Raw genomic sequence first — 26,899 nt, forward strand, 5'->3', positions numbered from 1 at the left:
CTCCTGTTGCGACTGCTTGGATTTAGGATCTGCTGAATTCAACCCAAAGCCACAGATGGGTCCAGTCCACTTGAATTAGTACTTCCCAGCAGACGAAATCCATATCTGAAAGCTTGCGCGCGGTTTTAGGTTCAATAATTTTGCCCTATCACAAATTCCCTCCGTTGACCTTGGTCCAAACGCTCGAGCTCTGCGGGACCTCTGTTTATTTGTGTAAGATGCTCTTCTCTTTCAGCACTGATTGTTCCTCAAGGCGAGGGCTATATTTAAGCAGCACCCTGTGTTTACGCATTTGGCTGATGTGGTGTTGTGAAACCGTTGATTGAAGCCTGTTAGAAGATGGAGGGTACTCAGTGCAGATGGACTTTTTCCCCTGTCAGCGTGCCAAACTCCAGCCAGCCTCCGCTATTTCGGAGGCTCGTGATCTGACCGGCTTCGGGCGCTGTCACAAGGATGGAGAAAGGCCTGTCTTCTCGCTCAAGGGACGCTTCTTGCCAAGCCCGGAGGCAGCACTGCTTCTCAGTAAAGTGGTTGTAATAATGTTTTAACATGGGCAAAAGAAAAAAAAAATGAAAAAAAAAAAGAGACAAGACCTCCCCAAAACCTTGTTCAAAGGGCTGGTGGAAATGGAGTCATGGAAATTTTTGACAAATACAAAACAAAACACAGCCGGAGGCAGAAACCCAGCATGGAAAATTGGAGCCCAGTTAAAGTCTGGCAAAATTGTAAGTGGAGAAACATCTATTCTATTCTCTTCTGTTCTGATCCTAAAAAGCCGCCTGATGTTTCCTCTTCTCTGGGAAAAGAGGTCCGAGGTGAACACTCACCTCGCTGCATGACTGGAAGGTGATTGCATTTGTCACGGGGATGGTGATACAACAGCCATGGTGGACAGAAGAGCATGAGATGTTCACTGGGGGACAGAAACCTCATGGAAAAAGGAGACGAGGAAACAGAGTCCAGGCTCTGGTTCAGCCATCGATCCCATGGTAGCAAGGGAAATGTCACAATTTACATGCCCCGTCCCCCGGTGCTTGAAGAAGGGAGCGTGGGGATGGCACGCTGAGTGAGGGTGGTGGCAGAGGGGAGATGCTTGGTAAAGGCAGGGGGAAATGTGTTCGCAGGGAGATGGAAACCACTTTTCCTGCTGGGTTATCCATCCCTGCATCCTGCTGGACACCCCGGTGAGGAGTCAGCAGGGAGGGATGTGAGCCTGACACCGTTGGGACCGCTCCTGCCTGGGGCCAGCCTGGCCACTCCTGCCTTCTCCATCTGGGACGTCCCTGGCCAGTGACTCAGAGGAATGCGTGTCTGAGCCGCTTCCCCTTGGCCATCTGGGGAACGTCCTCCCCCTGCGAGTCACCCTCGAGAGGCCAAAGCCTGCTACTGCCCCCAGCGAGGCGATGCACGTGGCATCTGCCTGGCCGCTGGCCTTGCAAGGCTGCGCCCGGACCTGGCAGCTCTGGGGGGGCAGTCACAGTGGTGTGTCACTCGTGGGACCGGACGGGGGACAAACAGCAAGCTGCACAAGGCCACGAGATATCCGAGACCTCAACACTTTAAGGCGAGAAGCAATGGGACCCCCACAGCTGTCAGGCACTGGTGTGTACTGGGGAAGGTGAGGCAGCAGGGAGGGAGCCACTTCTGCTGATCCACAAATAAGTCAGAAGAACTTGCCAGCAGGACAAACCGAACGAACCCACCTGAGGTCTGTATAAAATTTGGTGGGTGCCTTTGCATGTACCACCTGGGTTCATTTCTCAAGGTCATATAAACCTGAGCTGGAGCCCAGCATTGCCATTGGAGCTACTCCGAATGCCGTGGTGTATGAAGGTGAAAATGAAGTCCCGGCCTCCTGGTTCTTCAAGCCTTTGGCAGAAAAATAGATTAAGTTAGGAGCCCTTGCTTGCAGCCTTCCCCTCTTTTTAGGTACCAAGGTGTTGGAAATCCACTTCCCTTGGTCCAGGTCCAGGTCCGAGCTCCTGCTTCTTCGTTTGCTGGTTTAGGACATTTATTCAGCGCTGTCCCAGCTGGGGCACACCCAGCAAGGGGGACCAGGCCCTTTCTTGGTCCTTTCTTGACAAAAAAAACGTGGCTGAGGCTCAGATCCTCCCTGTACACTGCCAGCCGGCGTTAGAACAGGGGAGCCTGCCTGCAGACATACCACAAGCGTGCTGCTCTGTACCTGGGCTGGGCGGAAAGGGGACAGACTGCCAGCTCGAGCGCCGGGACGGACACGCCGCGCCGCTTGCGGTTAGGGTAGTCTTGATGTTTAGATGGCAACAGTATTAAATGTGCGTAAAGCAGACAGACTGGTGCTAAAGCACTTACTGGGAACATTAATAAACCGTGGACCACCCTTCCTCGTCATGTGATGTGGTTCTGTCTATAGGCAAGATATGTAAAAACAATTTAAAATTAATTTAGCTTTTAAACCTTTTAAAAACATATAAAAAAACACAACCTTTTGATATAGGATTGGGCTGTTTTTCCAAGTGGGAAAATGTTCACATCAGGATTGATTTAATTTTTTTTCCCCTTTTAAATCATAAACAGTCCCGGTACAAGAAACAGTAGCTGTTATTGATTAAAAGTTCATTTGCCTTGTCTTTGCTGATGATTGATATTTGGGAAGGAGGGATAGAAGAAGGGAAGGGTGTTGTACTTTGGAGAGAAAAAGAAAACGTGTCACATGTTACCTGCATCTTAGAATAATGTTAGTGTTGGAAGGAGCGCGGCTTGCAAAAAATAATAATTGTTTTAAGGTTCAGCAGATTCTGGTCCTATTCGCCTGTGTTTTAATGTGCTAGACAGGCCCCCTTGAAATAGCAGCGTGATGCAGGAGGGGAGCGAGGCAATTGCATTTCCAAATGGGATTTTTATGGCCCGTTGAAGGAAAGCAGCTACCCACTGGATAGCACCGCGCAGTTTCCAGCGGCGGGTTTTTAACGCTTCCTTTCGCCAGCACGTGTGCTGCGCTGCCGAGTGGGAGCTGCCGCCGCACCCCAGGGGTCGTGCTCAGCTCCCAAAACCTCTAGACTTTTACGGGGACCCCAATACCTCTGCAGCGAGCTGGGGGTGTGGGATGCAGCCAGGGCTGAGATGGCAGTGGTGGGATTTTGCCCTCGGTGCCTCGCCCCAGGGACGTGGGCATGGGCACACCCTGGGTGCTGCTCTGCCTTCAATGAGCTGGATCCCACAGGCTTTGCAAAACCTCTGACCAGGAAGGCTCCAGTTTCAGCCAATTTACGTGGAAACCGCACCGGAGGGACGCTGGAGGTGGAGGTCCCATCGGTGTTCAAAGGAGCTGGGTTCAATGGGGCATGAAAGGCGCTTCTCAGCCAGAACATTTTCTGGGCAAACAGGACGGATTCAGAGAAGGCGAAATTCTGCAAATTCATCTCCATTCCCCAGATTGTTGAAACGGGGAACAGGGTGAAAAGAGAAGCGTTTTGCCTAGACGTTTTCAAAGCAGAAAGTTTCTTAGTTTGGTCTTGGCCCAGCCTTTGGTTTCAAGACCTCCTTTGGTTTCAATAAGAAATAAAATTCCTGAAAAAAAAAATACTTAAAACATCTGTCAAAACAGAAACTTCTCAGTAGAACTGAAATCGGCTTTTTCCAAGACTTTATAATTTGCTGCGAATATTTGTGGCAAAATTTATTCCCGGCTCGTTCCCAGTGCTGAACCGGCGGGGAAGGAGCGCACCGGGATCTGCGGGGCGCCTTGTTCCCGGCACTGCTCCGAAGGTTTCTCAGCGTGTGGGGAAACTGTGGCACAAAGGAACCTGACCAATTTCCCAAGAAAAGGAGTGTGGGGTTGCGTCGCTTGCTTTAATAACAGAGCATGCTCTGGTTTACCCATCGGCATGGTGAAAGCTGCCCATATCCTGCTTACAAACAGTGGCAGCCCAGAGGGAGGCGTCGGGTTCCCACCTAAAAGGGCAGAGTTAAGGGCATCTCAGCCTTAGGCTGGTAACCTTAGCTTAAGCTGATGCCTTACACATTCTCCAAAGACAATTTTGTCCACAAGGCAGAAGCATCTGGCATTTTATAGCATTTTCCTATGTTTTGAACTGATCTGAAAGGAGGAGAGCGGAAGCGAAAGGCATCCCTCTGTCTGACACGTGTGGATGTTTTTCTGGCCTGCTACCTGTGTAAGGGCAGGCATCTTTATATCCTCCTGATTTTATTGCTGGCTTTCCCATAAACAACGTGCCCTGCCTACAGATCCCTTACACAGGGATCACATCCTGCTCCTCCGAAGCACTTTATCTTCGGAAGAAGCAGAATCCGTGCGAGCCATGGGTCTGGAGCAAGGTCCCCCCTGCCCTGCTCAGAGTCAGTGGGCTCAGAGAGGATACGCTCATCCCATAAGGTCTCCCCTCCAGCTCTTTAACAACTTGTGTTAATTATCATTAACCTTTTGCTTGGCCTAGCACCATCCATGGTGCCTCATACGTCATAGGTTGTGTCCACATTGCAAGGTCCAATTTGCATCCAGTGGTGGAGCAAAGCAAGGAGGCGAGATCCCAGGTCTGGGCCCTGGGTGGCAGCACCAGGGGACAAGTGACACAAGGTGGGCCACCCCCTCTGCAAGGCATTGCCCCATGGAGCTGGTGCCAGCCCTGACCTGACGGGACTTCTGCTCCGGAGGAGATGGAGTTTCAGGGCTTTGCAGCGCACGCACCCGTGCCAAATCCCTTCTCCAATGCAGGCGTTCCTAATCATGCATAAATACGGCGGTGGATATAGCCGTCTGTGTTGCTCCAGAGAGAGCCTTTGATCCTGGATTGAGAGCTCATGTTTCAGGTGTTTGGGCAAATCAAAAGTACAAAATAGAAACTCCAAATTGCCTTGTAATTTTTAAGAGGCAGATCAGGAAGACGCTGCTGGCTGGATGGGGAACAGATGTCTCTCCATCAGCTGCTGTCCGGAGCCGAGAGGCAATGTGGATGCTGACGGTTTGGAGAACGTGTCTGAGAGCTTGTGGGTCCTGTCTGGGGAGGGCACCAAGTCCTGTCTGTCTGTCTGTCTGTTTGTTTGTTCAAATGCCAGCTTTGGCTCAGAGCTAGCCCTGTCCCTCCTGCTCCTTTTCACCTTTGGAGAACCATGTGCATCTGAGGAGTGAACGAAGCCCCCCGGACACAGGTGGGTTGGCAGCAGGACCCTCCCGGGGCCAGGCATCATCAGCAGGAGGCTGATGGGGCCACCTGAGGGATGCTGAGCCCTATAAATGGGGAGGGAGCAGGGCTCACCCTCCCTTTGGTACCAGCAGCAGCAGGAGGTGGAGGAGGATGAGGAGGGGATGAAGGGGAGCACCCATGCATGGAGGTTATATCCCGTGTCACTTTTTGGGCTGTGAGACATCCTCACTGGAAAGCAGGTATGCAAAAAGGGGTGAACCTTAGGGTGCCTGTGAGGGGGGGCCCTAAGGAGAGGACAGCTTGTGCTGGAGCTGGCCGGGTGCTCAGTGTGGATGTTGCCCAGCTCCCCTCGGTCTCCAAACCCCTCGAGAAGCCCCGGGGCCCCCACGCAGCTGGGGCTGGGGCTCGTCACTGCCTCTGAGTCAGCGGAGCCTTGAGGTTAGGGCAGGGCTCTGAGTCATGGCTGCTGGAGCCGTCGGGGCAGCTGCCGGGTGCCAAGATGGTTTTTGATGGAAAAGAGCAAAAATTGCCCTTGGCGTGGAGAGAAAACCAGAGCAGGGCCAGGCCAAGAGGCTGCTTTGGGGAGGGGAGGGAACAGCTGCGTTCTCCACCTTGAAGGTGGTGGCCCTGGGGGGTCTTGGTGCCTGGCTGGTCCCTGCTGCCTTGATGTTGGTGTGGAGGAAGGCTGCATCCTCCTCCTCTTCCCCACTCACCCGCTGCCCTGGGCAGGTGGGTGAATGGGGACGTGCTGGCCCAGCCCTATGCATGCCTCCTTTGGGCAGGATAAGGCCCTCAAGTTGGGGCTGGGATTTGCTTCAGGACAGCTGGTGGCCCCCACCGCTGGGGGCCCTGGATGAGCTGCAAGAAGGTGTTGGGAAGCTCACAGTGGAGCCTTGGTCTCAAAATCTCTCCAGTTAGAGGATCTCACAGAGGATTTTCACATGCTCCCAGGCTAGAGGAGCACCATCAGCCTTGTCCCCAGTGTGGTGCCCGCTGCTTGGCACATTGGGGAGCTTGGGTTCATCCTGCTGGATGTCCACACGGTGTCTCCTCCTCTTCCTCCCCTCTGTGCACCCCCACCCCCTGGCCTGAGCCATGTGTCACATCCCTGCAGCCCCGGGGCAGGGGATGGAGCTGCTCGTGATGCTCAAAGCACGCTTTGGCCTTCGCTGCCAGTGATTTATGCTCCAGGCAGGCCTGTCCCTGAGAGCGCGGCTTGGCCACCAGCCCCGGGCTGGGAGCGAAGCGAGCAGCTCAGCCCCACCGGGCTGACCTCAGGCTGACGGGTGCCAGCTCCAGCGCTGTGCCTGTGAGGCTTCAGTGCTGTGTTCCCCTAAATCTCCCCCAGCACGATGGGGGGGTGCGGGATGCGATGGGACAGCTGCTGCGAATTAGTCCTTGCTGCTAAATTGCCTCCATGCCCTCCCCCTGCCCCAAAAAGAAAGCTGCAAACCCCTCTGAGTTTATGATCTGTGAGTTCATGCAGCCTCCATTAATTTTATGAGTAGATTTTCCTATATCTGCTCTCATGTATCAGCCACGGGAGCAGGAGGTGGCGGCGGGGGGAACGTGACGTAAGCCCAGGCTCGCGAGGAGCATTGCTCCTTCCTCTGATGATGGGGGGGGGGCTTTGGGGGACCCCTGTGAAGAAGGGGACACTTCTGAAGTCCTCAGGTTTGCTGCCTGCTCTGCCCCCAGGAGCCCTGGGGTGGGCAATGTCCCCTCTGGGAGGGAATGGGATTTATAGAATCATGGAGTGACCTGGGTTGGAGAAGACCATCAAGTCCTAGGTTGGATAAGCTCATCAAGTCCAACTTAACACTATGAAGTCCACCACTAAATCGTATCCTGAAGTCCCACATCCACAAGTCTCTAAATACTTCCAGGGATGGTGACTCCACCACTTCCCTGGGCAGCCTGCTCCAGTGCCTAACCAGCTGTTGTGTGAAGAAGTTTTTCCTGATATCCGGTATAAATAGAATGATAGAATCCCTTATGTTGGGAAAAAAAAAAAATCATTAAGACCATCAATTGTCCCATTCTGTAGGATGGGGAACCAGGGAAATGGGGTCAAATTGGGATGAGAATTGGGAAAAGACCAAAAATCACCCAGGAAAGCAATGGAGGTGGGAACCCCATGAGGCTCCGATCCCCAGACCCCAGGAGAGTGGGATGGAGGTGGGAGCTGGGGACCTGCTGAGGGTCCTTTCCCCAGGGGCTGCAGGAGCTGAGGGTCGTTTCCTCAGGGGCTTGAAGCTCTGCCCACGGCCACTGCGAGCCACCAGGCGGAGGGAATGGGGCTCCTGCCTGGGAAATGAACTCGATGCATTAAGCTTAAAGCTCCAGTGGGCAGAATAATGTGGATAATGAGAAGGCGCTGGAAAAATGCCCTTTTTCTGCATTAATTTGCCCAGCCTAGGCAGCAGAGCTGCCTCCTGTGTGCAGGGAGCATTAATCACCCCTGAAGCCCACAGAGTGGGCTGCACAGACAGAGCAGGGGGGCACAAACCCCAGACCTCCCTATAAACTTGTGGGGTAATTGGCAGCACGGCGCTTCCTATAAAACCCAAGAAGGAGCTAAGTCCTCAAACTGGGGAGAGCTTTCCCAGGAGGGTGCAGGGCACCAGGCTGGAGACCCCAGCTTCATCTCGGGCTCATTTCTCCTCCCCTTTCCATGGGGACCTTGGGGGACTGTGGCCCAGGTGCCACTCATGGCACGGGCAGCATCACAGGGGGCTTGCCTGGTGCGGGTCCTATTCCCTGTGCCAAAGCTCCCAGGGCTGCCAGAGTGCTTTATTTTTTTTTCTCCTAGCAGTGCTTTGTTTCCACTGATTACCAGGGTAGTTTTCAGCGACATTTTTTGATGATCTGGTCATTCCTTTTGAACAAAACCTGACAATTTTTGTTTGCCTTGCCAGCGCTTTGTATCTGTTTCCCAACTGGCAAGGCTTGGGAATTTTTTAGCAGTTTTATGTTGAAAGGCTTTGGGGATTTTTTTTTCCCAGGATCAATTGTGCAGTGGAAAAAAAAAATTCCATTTTTCAGCTACCTCTGTGCATTGATTCTGACAGAGCACCCTGTCCCAAACCAACAGTAACCAAACCACAAAAATTGTTCTCAAAGAAGCAATCAAAAAGGAGAGAAAAAGAAACCGACCAGAATTTCTTTTTCTCTATATATTCTGAGAAAGCATGTGAATCGTCCTGCTTCCAATTCTTCCCAGAACATCGTAGTAATGTTACAAATTTAGTCATAAAGCTGCGGTTGAATTATAGTTATCATTGTAAAACAATAATAACTATGCAGATACTTATTATGGTGCATTAAGTTACAATGATAGTAAATCTGTCAGGATAACCATGGCAACTCTCTGAGCCGCGCAGTAGGAATCCTGCGATGTTATTGATAAAATCTGCTGAACTCTGCTGTCTTACCCTCCGCAGAGCCGCTGCGGTGTTTTATTGTAAATGGTGATTAAATGATGCAAACCATATCTCCCCCGGCAGTCATTTGTTCTTTCCCCTCGCTCGAAGCCCCACGTCGGCCCCGCTAAGGGCTCTGTGATTCAGCATGGGGGACCGGTGATAATTGGGGACCCCGTGTGGGGCTTGCTGGGGGAGCTGCTCGTGGGATTCAGGACTGAAGGAAGGGGTCCTAGGTTTGATTCGTGTTTTGGGGGTGGCTGGTGCTTGGTTGAGCTGAAAATGGGGAGTGTTTCCACTGAAAATGCTTGGTCTGGAGGATGCTAAGCCCTTCTTTGGGCTGGAGGTGGTTATGAAGCTCGACATGGTGATGCTCTGATGTGCTTAATGACCCTATGTCACCTACCCCTGGTCCTGCCCAGCCAGCACCAGAATACCCCATGGGAAAGGTTTTTTCCCCTGGCTCATCTCGGGGTGAGGGAAGATCATGCTTCTCTGGATGCCTCCAGGAGCCAAACCAGTGTGGCTCCTTCCTAATCTCCATCAGTCTCGTGGATGTGGGGTCTTACATGAGTGGTGCCACACTCCCCGGGCCCACGGTGGCATCAGCAGCTTCTGGCACATCCCAGTCTCATCTCCATGGGTTGTGACATCTTGGGGAGACCCACCTGTGGTCTCCGTCCCATTACAGAGTGGGGACACTTCTTATCCTAGAGCTGCCTTCAGCCTTGTTGGCCCAGGGGGTGCTGAGCAGTGATAGCAGCCAGCGGAGAAGCCGCAGGGAAGTGTGTGCTGGGGCAGGCTCCGGCTCCACCATGCCTGCCGTCCTCCCCGCCAGCGTTGCCCAAAACGGGTTATGTTTCTCCTTTTGTCATTTTTCCATTGTAACGCTTCATGCTGCTTTAGGAAAAAAGGCTAATAATTTATCACCATAATAAGGATTTTCTGGCTGAAGAAAAGCCCATTAATGTCTTGCTGAGTATAGGAACCCAAGTTCTGTTGCGAGTGTTTATATTTTCTAATTACTCGCAGATGACTCCAATTGTGTCAGTGTGCAGCTGGGTATTAGGCTGTAAGTGCTAGCTGGTTTATGCCCTGTTTGTTTACTGGCTACTCTGCTCCAGCCTGATGAGGCCAGGAACAAATTCAAGAAGTTTTTAGAAAGAAGAGATGCTGGGAAGTATCAGCCTGCCTGGGTGCCCCCACCCTGAGCTGTGCTGGTCCTACAGGGTGCTGTTGGTGTTTTGTTTTGTTTTTTTTATATTTAATCGATGGCTCTGCCCCAGGAAGAGATGCCTGGGGTCAGCTGCTGGACCCCAAAGCACAACTGGTGTGAGCTGGTGAGGCTGAAATGAAGCCAGTGAGGGAGCCTCAGGTCTCCCCAGTGAGAGAGCTCACCCTTCTGAGTGCCCCTTACCCATTAAAATACAGCATTTAAAAAAAAAAAAAGTGACTTTATTTTGCTCGTTTTTGGGCCACAAATATTCAGTTGAAATCACCCCAGGATTGCAACATAGGGCTGGTAGGAAATGTTCAGTGCTTCCTTATTTAGTAATATTAAATAATAAGCTGGGGGAGATGTGTCCTGCCTGAGCTGGAGGGCAGCCTTTGCCCTCCTTGTGCTGTGGTCCGTCTGCACCTTCTGTGCACCAGCAGAGCAAATACAGGGCTGAGGTAGAGATGCAAGAGCATCCCCCCAGATTTATGATTTTTTTCCCAGCTTAGAAACACTTGGTCATCACAGAGGAAATTTTCACGGGGGGGGGGGTGGGGGGGGAATCTATAATGGCATTTCCCCCTTCCATTTTTCCTGCGCTGGCTGACATCGCCAGGAGCCCCTGCTCCAGCAGAGGAGCCCTGGTTCCCGAGGCAGCGCTTGGTGCAGGAGGTACAGCACAGTGCGAAGGGACCCGTTCTGCAGGCCAAGAGCTCAGGAAATTGCCTGGAAGAGGCTGGGGCCATCACCAAAGTCTCATTTACCTCTTGGATGGAGTGCCTCCTGTAAAGTTTTGGGATGCTCTGCCAGCCAAGCATCGCCTCTGTGCAAGTGGGTGAGATGCTTTGCCAGAGAGGGAAATCTGGGAGCATTTACATCCTCTATGAGCAGCTTAAGGGAGGCTGAGCAGGGGTCAGGGCCCCGAAGGGCTCTGCTTCATCCTTGCTGCTCCTGTGCAGCCCACGAGGGTCCCCCCGTTGGTGCTGTGCTGCTCTCCCTTCTCCCAAAGATGCTTCTGCGACTTGTGCTCGCCACTGCCGGCTTTTTTAATTCCACGTAAGGTTTGTGGACAGATTTCCTTTGTTCTTTGCTGATTGGAAACTTATCGGTATAATTACACAAACATATGTTTTATAGGTTGCGTATTAACACCATTAAATGGTGATCTGGTATTTACTGTAAGTTATATTAACTGTTACTGATTACTGTTCCTACAAACGCTGACACAATTATTGAATGAGGTCCATTTTAAATTGTGAGCTCCCCATATACGCCACTGTGCAGTGCTTTTCTCTATTACCGAACTGAGCAAAGGGACTGGAAGTATCCAGGCTCCTTGATGTATTATGTGGCTGAAAGCGTGATGGATTTCATATGTTGCAAAATCCAAGCTCTCATTTAAAAATAATAACCGGGCTCTCCAGGTTGCCCACTCTGCTCAACGCCCTGCTTCCTCCTTGCTTGAGCAACAAGAAACCCCCAATATCCAGCACACCATTCGCAGAGCCTAAACTCACACAAATTTGTGTGGTTTGGGGGCTTTCCTTGTTTTTCCCCAGCTTGCAGATGCTGAGAGCCCATCTCCAGGGTTTCAGCTCCCTGGTGGACAGGGGATATGGCCTCGGAGCACGATGGCCTCATCCTGCCTGTTTGGAGGTTGGGATTTGGGTTGTCCCCGAGGTGGAAGGTGCAGTGGTTGGGGATTGCCGTGGCTTGCTGCTGCCCATCGGGTCCGATGAGGAGTGGGGTCTGGTGACCCATGGGCAGACATTTGGGAGCTTGTTAAATGGGGGGGGGAGGGGGGGAATATTTCCTTTATGAAAAGGAGCTCTAAATGACTCAGGATGCAATAAAAGCTCCGTTTCCAGCTGAGTAGATTGGGTTACATGTTAGGATGCAGGGTGGGGGGGAATAATCCCATGCCTCTGGTTTAATGTTGTGCTGGGATGAGGCACGACCTTCCCTCCTGCTTCTGGGGGTGTGGGGCTGAGCTGTGGGGCTGGGGCCGGCCCCAGGATCTCTCCTGCTCCATCCCTGTTGGGGATGGCAGCGGCACATCCTCTGATGGGCCGCTTACGGAGGAATGCGCCTTTGATGATATAGGGCACCTGGGAGCACTAAATGATGACTTACAATGGGCTGTATAAAAATAAAGACTTATTTTGTCCTGGCTGCGGCTTACAAATGGAAGTTATCTCCCCAGCTGTCCGGAGAGGCTGGGAAGACTTTGCTTCACCCAGTTTGCTTCCAGGTCTGACCAACTGGCAGCGGGTGAGCGGCAGAGGTGTGGAGAACCCCAAACCCTCCCTGTGCTTGTTTTGGTGGGGGATGCGGGTCCAGGAGGGGTGCTTTCGGCACAGGGTGCTGCTGCTGGGCTGCTCGCCAGGAGCTATGGGCTCAGCAGGTGTCGCTTGCTCCCAGGGTGAAAAAAAGGTGAGGACCTCACTGCCTTAAAATAATAGTGCTGGGTGCTGTCTTGCCTGTGCCCTTCCCTTTGGGGAAGTGTGCAGGGGGCAGAGCTGGGCTGTGGTGTGGGGTTAGGTACCCCCCTGCCAGCCCCGAGGGCTCACCCCTCTGCTCGTGCACCTGGTAGGAGCAAAGAAAGGCAAATAGTCGTGAGAAGAGCCCCACAGCATGTACTATGGGAATGACAGATGGGAATATTATATTTTTGAAGCATTCTTGCTGCAGAGCCACCTCTTTGAAGTGTATTTGAGCGATGCCCTGTGCCAGGAGCATGGGGAGAAGCCACGAGGGCCGACAGAGCTGGAGCTCACCTGCCCCGCTGCTACAGGTCCCTGGCACGTGGTGCCACCAGGGAGGAGGCTGGGGTCCCTCAGGATCCATCCTCTGCAGGCAAAGCCCGTGGTGAACACAGGTGTTTATGGGGGTGTTTCTTCCCAGAAACTGTGCTGGTGAATTATGCTTGTCAGAGGGGTGGGCTGTTTGTTTGGGTTTGGGGTTTTCCCTCTCTGTAAGGCTCTCTTTGGGAAGGAGGGGACTAAAGGTCTGTGGGCTCTTTCCCCAAAAAGCTGGAAAAGCATTGTTCTGAAAACAAGAAGCTGAAGGAAAAGCAAAAAGTTCCGCATTCTCTTCTGGGGAGGCAAAGAGGGAATAGGCATCCCCAAGGCCAGGCAGGGTGGCAAGGCCTTTAGCTCTGTTCATGGCATCCCTTTGGGTCAGTCTTTTCCTGTTTGGGGACCAAGGGGGCTGGTAGGTCTATTCTGGGGCTGTTGGCAGAGTCCTGACACCTCGCAGCCCTTCTCTCCTGCTCCATCCCCGGGGAGGATGTGGGGAGGCCGGGGGCCCTGCGGTGCGCCGGCTCCCAGCGTGGGGCAGCGCCCGGTGACAGCGGGCTGCGGTGCCACCCCCTACCTGTTTGATCTCCCGGTGCAAAGACGCATGTGCTACGAGTGTGTGATAAAGTTCCTGTGATAACACGGAGATGTGACAGCTCTGGGCTGGCCCCCGGCCGGCCCCGCTCTGCGCTGCAGATGTTGGCTGTGCAGGGGATGCTCTCGGCGGCGCTGCAGGGGTATCGGGGGATTTGGTTCCCTTCTGGTGGGAAGAGGCATTTGGGATGGGGATTTGAAGGGGATCAGGGCTTGGGAGCTGAATGCTGAGTTGTCCCAGCCCGGCAGCCACGGGTCCTGCATCCACCTTGTCCTGCTGCGGGTGAGGTGGAGGAGCTGGGAGGACAAGGGGCATGTTCCTGTGGTCTCTGCTGCCCGTTTGCTGAAGGAGCAGGAACTTTGTTATAGGTTTTGATTCATCTGAGCAGGCTCAGGGCTTTCCCTTCCAGCTCTGGCTCTATTCCCCACTGATTCATGGGGAAACTGAGGCATGCGGGCTCACTGCCATCCCCCACACCGCTGGCAGTGTCACCCGTGTCACGCCTGGAGGTGGCTCTGCCCCGGGGCAGCCCCGATCTCTCGCCACGTGCCCACGGGCAGCCAGAGCTGTCCTCGCTTCCAGCCGGGCCCACGGCAGTTCCGCTCCTAATAAGTTAATCTGATGGGTTTTGTCATGAGCAAAACAAGAAATCACGTTTTTAATAATAAAAAAAGGGTCCTGCATCTTGTTAACATCTGGAGTTCAATCATTTCTGTGCTCAAAACTGTGGAATGCTTCAGCACGATATAAATCTTGCCACTCGCCGTACATGGGCTCCAGATGGGGAGGCAGCAGCCGCGCTCGCTCCTCACCCACCCGGGTGCCGCCGGGCAGAGCAGCCAGCATCCCTGGGCACTGCTGCCTTCACCTGGGTCTCCGAAAAATATTATACCTGGAAAAGGGCTGGGGATGCTCCTTGGGCAGGTTACAGCCCCTGACGCTTCTCCCATCTGCTTGATTTCCCTCGTGGTCTGCGGAGATGGAGGGTTTTTGGAGATCTGAACACAGCCATTGCCCCTCGGATGCTTTTAGTGGAAGCAAGAGAATTTATTTGCTCTGAAAGTTTTCTTTAATCTGTGCCTTAACCCTGAAAAATTGCATTTTTTGGTGAAAATCAAGATTTTTGCATCGCGAGGCCAAAACTTGAGGGTTTTTCTAAGCTTTTGATATTTCAGACAAGCAGGCAAATTTCCATAGAATAGGTTTTCTGCTTTTTTAAATTTATTTTTAAAAGTTGCCTTTAACTGAAAAATGATCTGCTAAAAACTGCTTAGATTGAGTTTTTTTCTACCAGCAGGCAGGGCACTGACGTGAGCAAGCCGGTAGCTGACTCAGGCATGGGGTGGGAAATGTTTGCTGGGAGGCTGGGCGCTGTTTGGGGTTTTGTTGGCACTGTAGGTTCAGCTCCTATCTGATTTAGGCACATCAGGTCAAATATCTCTGGGCAGAATTGAGGAGGGAGGCTGGGGGGGATGCTCGATGAGCATCTTCCTTCCCATTCAAGCCCTTGTGTGCCCAAATACCTCGGGCACAAATACAAGGGTTTTATTGGCTGGTGTCTAGGGCTTATCTGTACCTTTAGGCACACGGATATCTTTAAATGGTCTGGCCAAGAAGCAAAAACTCCATTTCCAGGGGATATAAAGAAAACTAGAGATGTGCCTGCCCGCTGTCAATAGAGATGCTTCCCTGAGCTGGGGCTGGAGCAATGCTCTCGGTGTGGCTTTGACAGATGACGTACCACCCCGACACCCCCTTCCCCCAGCTTCCACGGCTGCCTTATTTATGGGCAAATATGGAGTGGAGGCATATGAAAATCATTTTTCACTTTTATCGGTTCGGCTGGGGAAATCAATCCGCTGCTGTGCGAGGGCTGGCGTGAGCTCAGCGCCGCTGAGAGCGGCTCGTGGGCGACGGGAGCAGCAGCAAGCTGGGTCCCGGGGCTGGACGGCTGTGATGTCGCCTCCCCTTAGAGCGCACACGTGCGCCTCGTGCCTGTGGAGGGAGGATGCTGATGTGTCACAGCCAGAGATGTTGGCCACCAGCACCGTGCTGTCCGCAGCCGGGCTGCTTCGCTGGCTCAAACTTGCTCTGAAATTCAGTTTTCCTCCCCAGAATGCTTGAGGTGTGCTAAGTGAATTTTCATGTAGAGCGTCGTCATCTTCTCGAAGAAGTTGGGTTTTAGCTGGAAAGCTAAAGTAGAACCAACTGGAAATTAAAGGTTTTGGGCCAGGAAACATTAGATTCACAGAAATTAAACAAAAATCAGGCAAAACGGTTTTGTCTTCCATTCCCATTTTTTCCCTGGGAACCAAACTGCCCCTCTTTCTCCAGAGGAAGAAATAGGGAAGATAAATCCACAGCAATCTCTGCCAAACTGATCTGGGAGGAATATTCCTTCCCAACCCTAAGATCTGAGATGTGCCTAACCCCAAAGGTCAGCGGGATGCTCAGCCAGATGCTGGGGTGGCTTCACAGCACCCTGGGGCTCCCTGCAGCACCCCCGCTGGGACCCCTGCGTGGGAGCAGGGAGAAGATGGGTTGGAAACCATCTCCTGTGTTCAAGCTCTCCATCAGGCTTATGTAGGCATTAAGGGTTGTCCACAGCTCCCCTGGTTTGGGTTTGCTGTTGCTGACGAGGCTTTGTGTGTGGTGAAGAGGAAGGCTCCCAGCTTCTTCCTCGCCTCTTGATGCTGAAGGAGACTCTGGGCTTGCTTTCCTCTCGTCTATGGTTGAATGCTGGCTGATCTTGTTTGCTAAACAAGAGCGCCGGTGGCAGAGGAATTAGAAGAAATCCCTTCTTAATTGGAAACAGTGAGTTTGTGTATTTTTTCAGTTGTCTATTTTGGGCCTTGTAAAATTAAAGTTATTAACTGTAATGCAGCGGTTTCCAGATTCCCACAGCCCTTTACAATAGCGGGGAAATTCATCCCAGGTCACTGGGAGCCTTTAATGAATACATTAAGGCTTATTATTAAAATAAAGTACTTGCAGCTTTATGGGAGACATCTGGCAAGGATGCTCGTCTCTCTGAAGGCAGCTCGGCTCCGCGAGTGTCCTCTCCCGGCGTGCCCCAGCGGTTCCCCGCACGTGGGTCTGGGACCACGAGGAGACTTTTGGAGGTGATGGAGAACGTTTGGGGCAGACCTGTGACTGCTTTATGGGGTGAGAACTGGTGTGACACCCTGCCAGGATGCTCAGCATCAGGGGATGGCATTAACCAGCTTCTTTGTGGAGTGTGGGTGCTGTCGGAGCCGAGCTCGGGGTGCAGGCAGGTGGGCTTGGCTTCGGATGAAATCTCAGCCATGGGGGTGTACCCACGCAATGGCTCTGTATCACGTGGATCCATCCCAAAATAATTCCTCAGTGTGGCAAAAGAAGCCGGGAACTGAATTCCTGGGGTCTGGAGGAGCTGGTGGCACCCAGGGGAGCGGGGACACGTGGGACGAGTTGTGCCTGCGTCCCTGCGGTGGCGCGGTCCGGAGTGGCGGGCGATCTTATCGCTGCTTTATCTCTATCCAGGCTTGATCCCTGCAGAAAGCAGGGCCACGTGGCGGTAATTGCGTTAGGAAAACAAACTAATCTCTGAAGGGACACAGAGCAGCTGTTGGGCTATCGGGGGAGATGGAAGTGGCCTGCCAGCTTGCAGAGCAGGGCTGCAGGGGCCAGGGAGGGAACGAAAACAAGATTTGGGCATGGGATTGAAAGAGTGGGGAGAGTTGGTCTTGGCTGGTGAGTGCCAGGTTTCTTTGGCTATGTTAATTTGGGCGCACATTGCACCAGGAGATGGGGATGCCATCAGGTGTGGACCCCCCTCCAAATCCGAGCATCTTTGGCTTGGGGGCAGTGGGAGGAGAGTAAAGCAGGTCAGGGTCCTGCCAGCCGAACTGAGCCCCTGGCTCTGAGCAACCCAGCCCTCAGGAAGGTTAAATCCAGATCCAAACTGTCTGGCTCGGCCCCAATGCAAACATTGTTGTTGTTTCTGGATTATGTAGTTTAACAGAAAAGAAAATCCTATCACTAAGTAGTGCCAACAAGATACACGCTTGTGTCTTGTATTTAGTCTATCCTATGAACTTTATTAAGGCTCATAGAGAGGGGGATTTAAAAAAAGCCCAGAATTATGTGACTCCCAAAAGTTTTCCTGAAAATAAATTTTTGCCATGTTCTTCCACAGCAGTTAATTAAGACTTCTATTAAATGCTGACAGGCACTTGATAATGTTATATATTGCAGCAGGCTCTGTTCATAGTGTTAAAATTATGGCAGTAAAACAGTTTCCATTATAACCCTTTTCATAAGCTAATAACTTCTGAAAACATTCGTGTCTCAGGTCAAAATTTTTTGCATGCCTGGTCCTTGCCTGGTTGTGAACTTCTTGGAAACTTTGAGCAAAATCCATCTCGTCCTCTCTGGGTTCTGGAACTGAGGGGGAGGAAAAATAAACACTTTATTTTCAGAGGTAGAATGGGGGAGGGGGGGGAGGTAACAATTTCTAAAGAGATGGATGGGGGGGAGGTAACTGTTTATCTCTGAATAGATGGATGGCAGAAGCGTGTGATACCTGAACCTGGCTGCAGAAATCGATAGGACAGTCTGAAGGCATGAGCTGACAGCATCTCTACCTCCAGCATCCTCTATTCTCTGTTAGCAGAGTGCCTGTCCCACCCCTGAAAATCCTCTCTGGCTTAAAAGCATTCATGAAGCCAATGGCCAAGCCTCATGGGGGTTCATTTGCCACCCGTGAGACATGACACTTGGTCTCAGGTTTAAAAAAAAAATAGGTTGGGAATTAATATTTTTTTCCTTCTGCAAGCATTTTGGAGGTACTGGCAGTATTTCTCTTCTCTCGTGGGGATGAAGATTCAGTCCCAAAAAATTTCGCGAACCAAAAAACTTCAGGGTAATATCTTCTTAAGTCAATGAAAATGTTTCTTTGATAATTTCAAGCTTCCTGTTTTGATTATTATTTTTTTCCTACAAGCAGCCTAATCCTAAGGAGAAAAGACCTTTTCAACTAAAAACCCTGGGATGTGTCACCAAAGGAAATGCAGAAGCCAAACACTCGGACAATTTGGAAAGGCACACCAATTTTTTTTCCAAGGTGAAACAACTGCTGCAGCCCCCCTTGCCTGCGAGAAGCTCGGTGGACGTTTTCCCACCAGCAGCTTCTCCGCTGGCTCCTGTTGAGCCATGGGCAAGATGTGGCCATGGGGCAAATGGACCACACTGAACTCTTTAATTGTCCCAGGGACAAACTTAGGCAAATGTGTTGAGCTGCTAAGCAGCCTGGGACCAGCTCCATTTGGGTATTGCCGAAATTCAGCACCCTTCTCGGCGTACCCGCTCTGGGGTGGCTCTGGCAACTCAGAGGAGCCCCAAAGGTGGAGGCAGCAGAAATCTGGGTGGCAGGCCTGATGTGGGTCCCTGCTCAGGTCCGGAGCTGAGTGGGGACGTAGGCTGCTGGGTGGGCTCCTGGCCAAACGCGTGCCCTGGAGAGGAGAGAACAGAAATGCGCTGCTGATAAAAGGATTCTTGGAGATGCCCCCAAGCCATTACCCACGAGCAGGTGTTCACTGGGCACAAACGGGATGAGCGAAGAGGGACCAGCACGTAGGGAATGGCATCGGTGCTTTTGTTTCCAGAACTGCGGAAGTACTGCAGGCCTGAGAGAGCAGAAAGCAGGAGCTGCAAAAGGTCAGAACTGTGGCATGGGGATGATCAGGGATGTCCTGTGCCCACACGTGGGTGGCAGTGATTCCTTGGGGAGGGCACATTATGGGATGGATGGTGTGTCTGTGGGCTCCACATGGTCCCTGGGACAGGTCTGCTGGAGCAGAGGGTTGCAAGACTCTGAATCCCAACCCAGTTTCCCATCAGGAGCAGAGGAAGCATCAACCGGTGCTGTTCACAGTGGTAATGGTCCAATATCACCAGGCTCAGCATGCTCTGGGTGCATCCTCTGGCTTTTCCAGACCGCAGAGGTAGCGGGGCGTTGATCAGCGCTGGAGTCCTGCTTGCTGTCGTTGCACGCTCTGGGGCAGGGAGGAAGGAAGGGGGGAGGCTCCTCTCCCTTTGGAAAAAGCAGGGATGTGCATTAAGCTTTCTCCACTGAGTATTTCTGCCTTTTGCCTCTGAGCCGCCCCCCTCCCCGTGCATTCCTGCACAAACCCCTTTTGTTCGCTGCCCTCAGCCAGCATCCAGGCAGCAACAGCAGCCCAGATGTTCCCTATCAAACACAGAGCCATGCCAACAAACTTTGGCACACATGAAAGTGTGCTGAGGAATGGGCCTCAGCAAATACCATTTTTTCCTCTCCCCTCCCATTCCTGCAAGTATTTTTAAATGCTAATGGCTTCCACGCTGTGACAGCCTGGGGAGGGCTGTGAAATAGCGATGAGGGGCAAATCTGCCCTGGTCTCAAGCCCCTCGTTCCCCTGATGTGGACAAGCCGGTGGTGTTTTCCCAAGGGAAATGCTACTTGGAGGCAGCAGACCCAGCCCAGCCTGCAGAGAGGATGCAGACGATGGTCTGGGCAGAACTGCAGTAAATTGGGGTGATTGCGTGAGTCCAAAACTCTGCCTTATAGGGGCAACAAATCTGCTTCTGTAGAGGACATCTTCTCGAGGCTGTGTGGGCATGTGCTTTGATGGAGGAGCTCCTATTATGCTCCTGATATGTAAAGACCATATGGATAACAGTCACTGAAGGCACATACGTGTGCTCCTGTGCACGCTGTGTTCTCTACCTGGCAGGGCTGAGCCCTGCCCCACCTCCCTGGGCAGCCAGGCTCAGGAGACAAATGCCTACCCTCACCCATGTTAGCTGAAGCAAGCAAAGGCTGTTTTTGCTAGAAAATCCATCTGATCTGAGAGATTCCCGTTTGTTTTGGCACCAAGGCTCTTCAAAGACAGCCGGATCGGCTTTTCTCCCCCTCTCCTATAATGGCAGCAATGTATTTTTTCACTCCTCTCTCACATTGTAAAGGCTGAAGTGCTTTTGCTCAAATTTAAAAATCAAATCACATCTGGAGGAAGCCCAGACCTTGCGAGTTTCCACAGAGGGTGGTGAACCTCTCTCTCTAGATGTCTGAGATAATCTCCTTGAGGAACTCGCCCAAATTTCCATCCTGGAACGAGACCCTTCTCTTTTTGCACAAGAAGGGATGGCACGAGCCACCACCCCGTGAATTCAGCGAGAGGAGGAGACAGATGAAGCCCCAGGAGAGGGGAGAGCAGATACATTTCCAGCCTGGAGCTGAACGGCGATGAAGCAACGAATGCAGAGAGGTTCAGAGGAATAACCAGATGTGCATGCGATGGCTGGGGCTGCAGAAGGGAGAGAAGATTGTTTTGCAGAGTCCAAGTGCAGGAGTCATCCTGGCTGTGGATATGCTCTCCGGGCGGCAGCGCCGGCTGCTGCTGACTGGCTGTACTGGGCCGTACTGGGCTGTTTGTGGGCAGGGGTCGTGGTCAGCCCACCCCAAGGCTCGTGCCTCTCGCAGGGGGACAGTGACCCTTGCAAGACAAAGCCACAGGTCATTGTCTTGGCTGCAGGCTTGGAAAATAAATGTAACCCTGGAGAAAAGGTTAAGGTAAAGAGTCAGCAGAAGAAAAATGGCCCAAGCTGTTGAAAGCCCCTTTCTCTCTGGAGGGATGGGGAAGGGGAAAGCGAGGTTGTGGTTAGTTTTTCACAAAAGGCTTGTAGGGACTGCTTCTAGAAAGCAGAAGAAGCTGAGCACTGAGTCCTCAGTTCCCTTCATTAAGGGGAGAAGGCAGCACAATGAATTCGCCATTAAAATAGTAATAATAAAAAGCCATAGCCCCTAAACTGTTCTGTTTAAAAATAATAATAAAAATTAAGAGGTAGTTGCCATTTCACATGTGGTCTGGCTTAAATCTTGGGAGCGACGTGGCCCCCGAGAGCTAACCTGCTGGAGTGGATCCCCGCTGGGTTCAAAGGCAGGGGCGAACCCTGGAGCTTGCTTTCAGCCTTGGGCTGGGCCTGCTAAGGGGTTTGAAGCCCTGAGTGAGTTTTGGAAGATCTCTTTTCATGACCAAGCAGTCTGTGGGAAAAATACATGGATAGATTTGCAAGAAGGGAACAGTTTGGGATGTGAGGCGAGTCTCTCCAGATGCTCGCTGGATTGCTTTGCTGCGCATGCAGAAAGCCTGCAATCTTTGGGGCTTTATATAAAGCCTGGAGGACAAAGGTCCCCTCTGTAAGCACAGACACAGTCCACTGCCCCCAAACGAGGTTGGTTCCAACAGTTGATCTTCGTTTAACACTCCTGAGCCAGATGAAAAATTGCAGACAATCTTGCCATGTGTACTTAAGAGGGTTTCTAGTTGCTGGTGCACAGGTGTTGCTACAGGGACGATGCAGATGTAACCCGATGCATGCTGGCTAAATAATCCTGCTTTTCCAAGCTGATCAGTCCACGCTGGATTAAAAGGTAATGCTGGCTTGTTCTCAGCTGCGATATCTGTTTGTCCTCTTCAGCTCATCTCCAGTCTCTGTTTGGGAGCGCATTGCTACACCAAGCACGTGGACAGGAATTGCGGAGCCTTTTCTCCTACTAGGAGAGGAATCTGGAAACAATTACAAGCTGCTCATGCTTAATCACTTGGGTAAATCTTAAATGCCTGCCTTAATATTTTGCAGGACTGAAGATGGCATCTGAATTTTTGTGGTGCACAGGTTACATGGCAGATCATGCAGGCTTGGAGGGTTTTGCTCTGTGTGTGTTTGTGGGGTGGCTGGTCCTGAGGACCCCACAGGTCCTCTGAAATTCAGGTAAATTTCAAAGAAAACCTAAATGCAAAAATAAAAAAGTCTGTTTTGCCTGATATTTGTGCAAATTGTCACCTCACCCGTGTACTTATGAGCTTTGCTGAGCCCTATCATTTATATCTCAAACTGAATTGGAAGAGATTGCTATATTAGTTAAAAAATGAAGTCTCCTGAGGAGAGGAAAGCAACCAAAATAACTCAACTCTGGGCTGAAGTCAGTTGATGATAAGGCAAAACAATACAAGTCCTTCTTTCCTTAAATATTGAAAAGTTTCACTTCAGCATTTTCAGGCTGAAGTAGCTTGCTTTAGTGACAATCATTGAGTTTGAAGCTCTTTTTTTCATTTTCCAATGGACCCAAATTTAAAAGAAGGAAAAGTTGTGGGCCATAGTTGTATTTTTTTTTTTGGTAAGATTAAATAGTCTCCAAGCAAACCAGAACGTTTTGTTGATGGTCAAGCAAAATGTTTTTGCTTGACCAAAAATGAAATGAGTTTTTCTGATTGTATTAAGTCCTTCCTCTTCAGTTTGGCTCCAAAACAAGGATTTTCCACCTTCGCTTTTACTTTGGCCACTAGCAGAAACCCATCATCCTTCTTTTCACCTTACTGCTGCAGCAGTAAAGGGTCTAATTTTGGTTGCCCCTATTTTAATTGGAGCTTTTTTTATTGAACTGCTAATTTATTGCTAGCTGAGATCTGTGATATCCCTGTTCACAGCCAGGGTGTGGTACAGATCTCTCTCCAACGATCTTGGATACCTCATCAAAGAGCTGCTAAGCCTCTCTGGCCATCAGCCTGCTTATTTACAGTCTTTATAGCTCAGGCTTGAAGCTTGCAGTTGACACTGACTAATGACGATTTAGAAATCTTCATTAGCACATGTGGCCCTGGTAAGCCGTGCGGGTGTGTCAGTTGGACGTGCAGTCGTGACAAGGCCTAAAACCTAAAGAAAACACTCCCTGTTAGAGACTGCTGAAAAGCAGCTTCTACAAGAGCGTTTTGGAAGGCAGCTACTGCCTTGCAGGGGTGATTTTTCCAAAGTCATAAAAGGAAGCTACCTTCTAAAGCCTTGGTAAGAGCCAAGCACTCTGCAACTCGGCAGTCCTTTGCTGACACTGGATTTGGGAGGAGCTTTTCAAATAACAGTTCCTCACTAAAGTACACCCATAAACACATGAGCTTTTACATCTTTTTTTTTTTTTGTACTGGCTGCAGAGAGAAAGCACCAACGTTTCTTGAACTTTACTATGGGAAGGATCTAGTGTTTTGCCTCAAAGACTTCCCAACTGCAGCACGCGTTATCTGGGCTGTGGCTGGTGGCTCCGAGTGGAAGCAGACGACCTTCCCTTGGGGCTTGGTGCGTGCTCAAGAGCCAGCCAGATACAGGTCATGTTTGTATGAGGTGGTGCTGGCGTGCTGCGCGTGGAATTGGCCATGCTGCCTCAGAGCACCAATTTATGGTGCTGAGGACAGCCATGGGCTCTTACCAGGCAGCTGAGGGGGCCGCGAGGTCCTAGCCCTGCACATCTGTTGAGCTTAAATGTTTGCAGGATGGGGCATGAAGTAAGCTGGAGGAGTTTGCAGCCTGCTGGTCTCCAGATGGGCTCCTCTGCCATGGGAGATGTTGTTTTTGTTGTTTTTGCTACAGGCATCTGCAGAGACCTGGAGATTGTTTTGTGCTGGACAAGACTCCTCAGAGAAATGTCTGATGTCCTACTACAAGGACACAGAAAGGTGAGCTTGTTTTGCAGACATGTAGGGGTTGTCACACACACCCCCTTTGGGGCTGGATACATCACCTTACCTGGCATTATCGGTCCTGTTTGCTGGGGCCTGAGAAGCCCACCCAAACCTGCTGGTGTGAGCATCCCTTCAGCCATCTGGGCCAAAAATGAGCCAAAAGAGTGCAAACTGATTCAGCACTCCATCCTTATTGCACCAGCACAGGAGGATTCCAGGGCTACCTGTGGGGACACAGCAGGATAGGAGCAGGGTCCCATCCCACATCACTCCCTGAAGGCCTCCACCATCTCATGCACAGAAAGAAGCTGTCTACGCCCAGCTTGCTGAATTGCAGTGGCATTGAGCTGGGCTAGGGATATTTGGCACGATTTTCACATAATTTAATAGCCTATTACTGGGTCTGGGGATTGGCAAACACTAGTCCTTGAGAAGATGATGACTTCCCATGCTGACTTTGCAGAGGAGGTAGGAGGTGAAGAGCTGGCCAGCAGCGGGGATGGCACAGCCGGCGGTGTGTCCCTGCGAGCAGGGTGGCGGGGCCGTGACAGGAGTAGGCGGAGGTGGGAATGGTGTGGGAAGCGTCACGGTCATGGGAACAAGGCTGATTTTCCAACGGGCCAACAAAAATTATTCAGCAAAGAAAGGTCAAAAATGTCGTACAGCAGCCTGGGCCCACGGGGCATCTCTGGGTCTCCATCTCCTCTAGAACTTGTGTGGGGATCCTCACATCTGGAAACCACTGAAAACCACATCTTGTTGTCCCAAGGCTGCATCGACCTTTCCTCTTTCTTGCCCAACAGATGTTTATTCTTAAAAATATCTGCTGATGGACGCCCCGTGCTCTTCTGTAGCCAATTCTCTCAACATTTTGCTGCCCTAACTGCTGGGAAGCCCCTCCTCATAATCGTCATCCTTCTCCACCTATCCACCATGGACACTGAAAACTGATTACCCGTGCTTCTTCACATCTGCATTTTCTATGTTTAAAGACTATTATCATGTCTTCTCCCCTGCAATTCTCTCCCATCCAGACTAAACAACCACAGTTCATTCACTTGAGCATGTAACAATATATTTGTTCGATGAAATACAATTTGTTTAGTGCAGTGGTTCTAATAACTCTTTCTATGCCAAAAATAACAAACATTTAGCAAATTTCTCTTCAAATCTCTAGTTTTATCAACTGTTTTGACAGTTAAGATTACCATTAAGATTACCATTTTTAACACAAATGGTTAGAATTAAAGCAATTGCTTTCTAATTTTTCTGCGTAGATGTTTGAATTATGACTTTTATATTGAGCAATGCAGTTAGAAGTATTACAGAACTGTCATGAAATATTTAACTTGGTTTTTAAAGAGTATTCTTTTTGAGACATAAAAAGATACTTTCTAGATAATTTTTTTACAAGCTATTAGCTGCAAAAATATTGCTTTAGCTGTAAGAAAATATATATTACAATAATTGCTCAGTTCCATGCTTCCACTTGTTTTACTGCTTAGCTCTAGCTTTGCCATCCCAAGCAGTAAATTCATAATCTTGGGGAAATTTATGGTCAGGATGAATTTTATCTTACCAGCTTTTTTCTGAAGTTGCTTTTATTTTTGGCAGCTTTTAATTCTTTTTAGATAGATAACTTTTTTTTCTTCCACAAAAACATTTTAAGGTGAGAAATTACTAAAATATTTTTTATGGAAAATTTGTCTTAACAATTCTCGGTGAAGAAATAAAGACCCCAAAAATGTATGTAAAAACTTTCTTTTTTTATTTTTTTAAGAGGACACACTCATTGTATTCTGAGTTTTCTTTCAGTTCAGGTTTTGTTTTTGCAAAACTGAACTTTTCTTAAGGATAAAAGCAGAGGCTGATATTGGAGAACATGGGGGACTTCCACAGCCTTGCACTGTGTGCTCACATCACACGCCTCTGGCTGTGCGAAGACTTTTTTTTCCTTTGGTCCAGTGCCACTCTCCCTGCAGGGCAGGACCCGCTTCATAGACAGCCCTGCAGCATCCTGCAAGAAGAGAGAAATCTGCTGGGAGGACTTGCTCCCTCTTCACTGGGATATGAGAAGTAAAACTTGACCCTTTTAAAGTATAATAACTGTGGTTTCAAACCTCAGGGATCAGGAGATTGTCCCTTAGGTCTCTGTGAATGGTAACACAGAGGAGGCAGGTCACAGCCTTAAATTTGCTATATAAGAGTCTGCCTCTTCACTAGAAAATCCAATAAAGATCCACAAATCAAAAGATGTTGAAAACCATTGGTTTATATGGTTTAAGAAGCAGTTTTCCCATGTAGTTTTTTCACCTGGTAGCTCTTTAGATAAGTGGATTTCTGTTTCCCTCTAAGAAATTCTTACAAACCAAGACTGCTGTGGTGCCAGAAATGATGGTGTTGACTTGATCCCGCTGGGCAGCTTAGGAGAACAAAAACTGGGAAGAGAGAATAATGCTGTGATTTTTAATGTGGCTTTCTCATTGCAGGATGAGAATTCATTTTACACAGAAAAGACTATTCCCACTAGATATATTTGCCTTTTTGCGTAAATTTGCAAGCCCGTCCCTTGCAGTACAGCAGGCAGTGGCGTGATTACAGTGGGGCTGTGTTCTCGCGCTGCTGCAGGGGCTTGAATCACTGGCTGTAGCTTTATGTTCAGATTAAAGCAGCCAAGAGGCAGAGTAGGCACGCAGCACTCACTGTTAGCCTATCCCAAAGCTGAGAAACTGTAATACAGCAATTATCCCATTGTACTCAGAGCCTCATCCTGCCATGGGTTGAGCTCTGGGTTCCCAATGCAGAATCTAATCCACAGCCTGCTGGACAACAGAAAAACCTCAACTGCCTTCACTGGGCTGCAGAAAAGGTACAGTTTAGTGCATGGCTGCTGGTCGCTTCTGCACCTCAAGGGTCCTCTTGCTTTCAGTGCCACGCTAAGAAATTAATTACTCATCTCAGGCTCAGAACCTTCCTGGATAGTACCACTGAGAATCAGCAAACTAAATTTCCGTAGCTTGGATGTCAAAAGCATCCTTTAAAGGAGAAATTAATTAATGAGTTAAATCATTCTCAAAAGGCAGGGCTTGTTCCTTGCTCACACAGTAGCCTTGCATGGCTGGACAAGGCGATTCTTCTGAAGAAGCTGTCCACCATTACCCTCTGGTAAAAAGTGGGATAGTATTTGCC

General features: G+C 50.4%; 1 protein-coding gene across 17 annotated transcripts; it reads left to right on the forward strand.

Annotated features, from left to right (window-relative positions):
* The first annotated feature begins 4,172 nt into the window (after positions 1–4,172).
* Positions 4,173–25,467, forward strand: LOC308198728 (uncharacterized protein). 17 transcript variants are annotated; one of them, XR_013954153.1, is made up of 7 exons: positions 4,184–5,383; positions 18,163–18,279; positions 18,821–18,872; positions 20,261–21,630; positions 21,840–21,971; positions 23,619–23,704; positions 24,514–25,467. XR_013954153.1 is itself a non-coding variant. In XM_080601640.1 (5 exons), exons 1-5 carry the CDS (start codon positions 5,326–5,328, stop codon positions 24,538–24,540), a joined length of 351 nt encoding a protein of 116 aa, XP_080457766.1. In that variant the 5' UTR covers positions 4,173–5,325; the 3' UTR covers positions 24,541–25,467. The 17 variants fall into 17 exon arrangements, 1 of the variants encoding a protein (XP_080457766.1); XR_013954152.1 differs by having other exon boundaries at positions 18,160–18,279; positions 18,821–21,630; XR_013954154.1 differs by lacking the exon at positions 20,261–21,630.
* Positions 25,468–26,899: the final 1,432 nt, after the last annotated feature.

This window comes from Anser brachyrhynchus (assembly GCF_964034855.1).
Source record: "Anser brachyrhynchus genome assembly, chromosome: 8".
Taxonomy (NCBI): Eukaryota; Metazoa; Chordata; class Aves; order Anseriformes; family Anatidae; genus Anser; species Anser brachyrhynchus.

What these genes read in the sequence shown, in the direction of transcription:
- LOC308198728 (XM_080601640.1), top strand. Translation starts at nt 5,326, where the DNA reads ATGGAGGTTATATCCCGTGTCACTTTTTGGGCTGTGAGACATCCTCAC. An exon ending in GCTCATGCTTAATCACTTGG is followed by an intron (nt 21,806 to 23,618) that starts GTAAATCTTAAA and finishes TTTTTGCTACAG; the next exon opens with GCATCTGCAGAGACCTGGAG. An exon ending in TACTACAAGGACACAGAAAG is followed by an intron (nt 23,705 to 24,513) that starts GTGAGCTTGTTT and finishes CTTGCCCAACAG; the next exon opens with ATGTTTATTCTTAAAAATAT.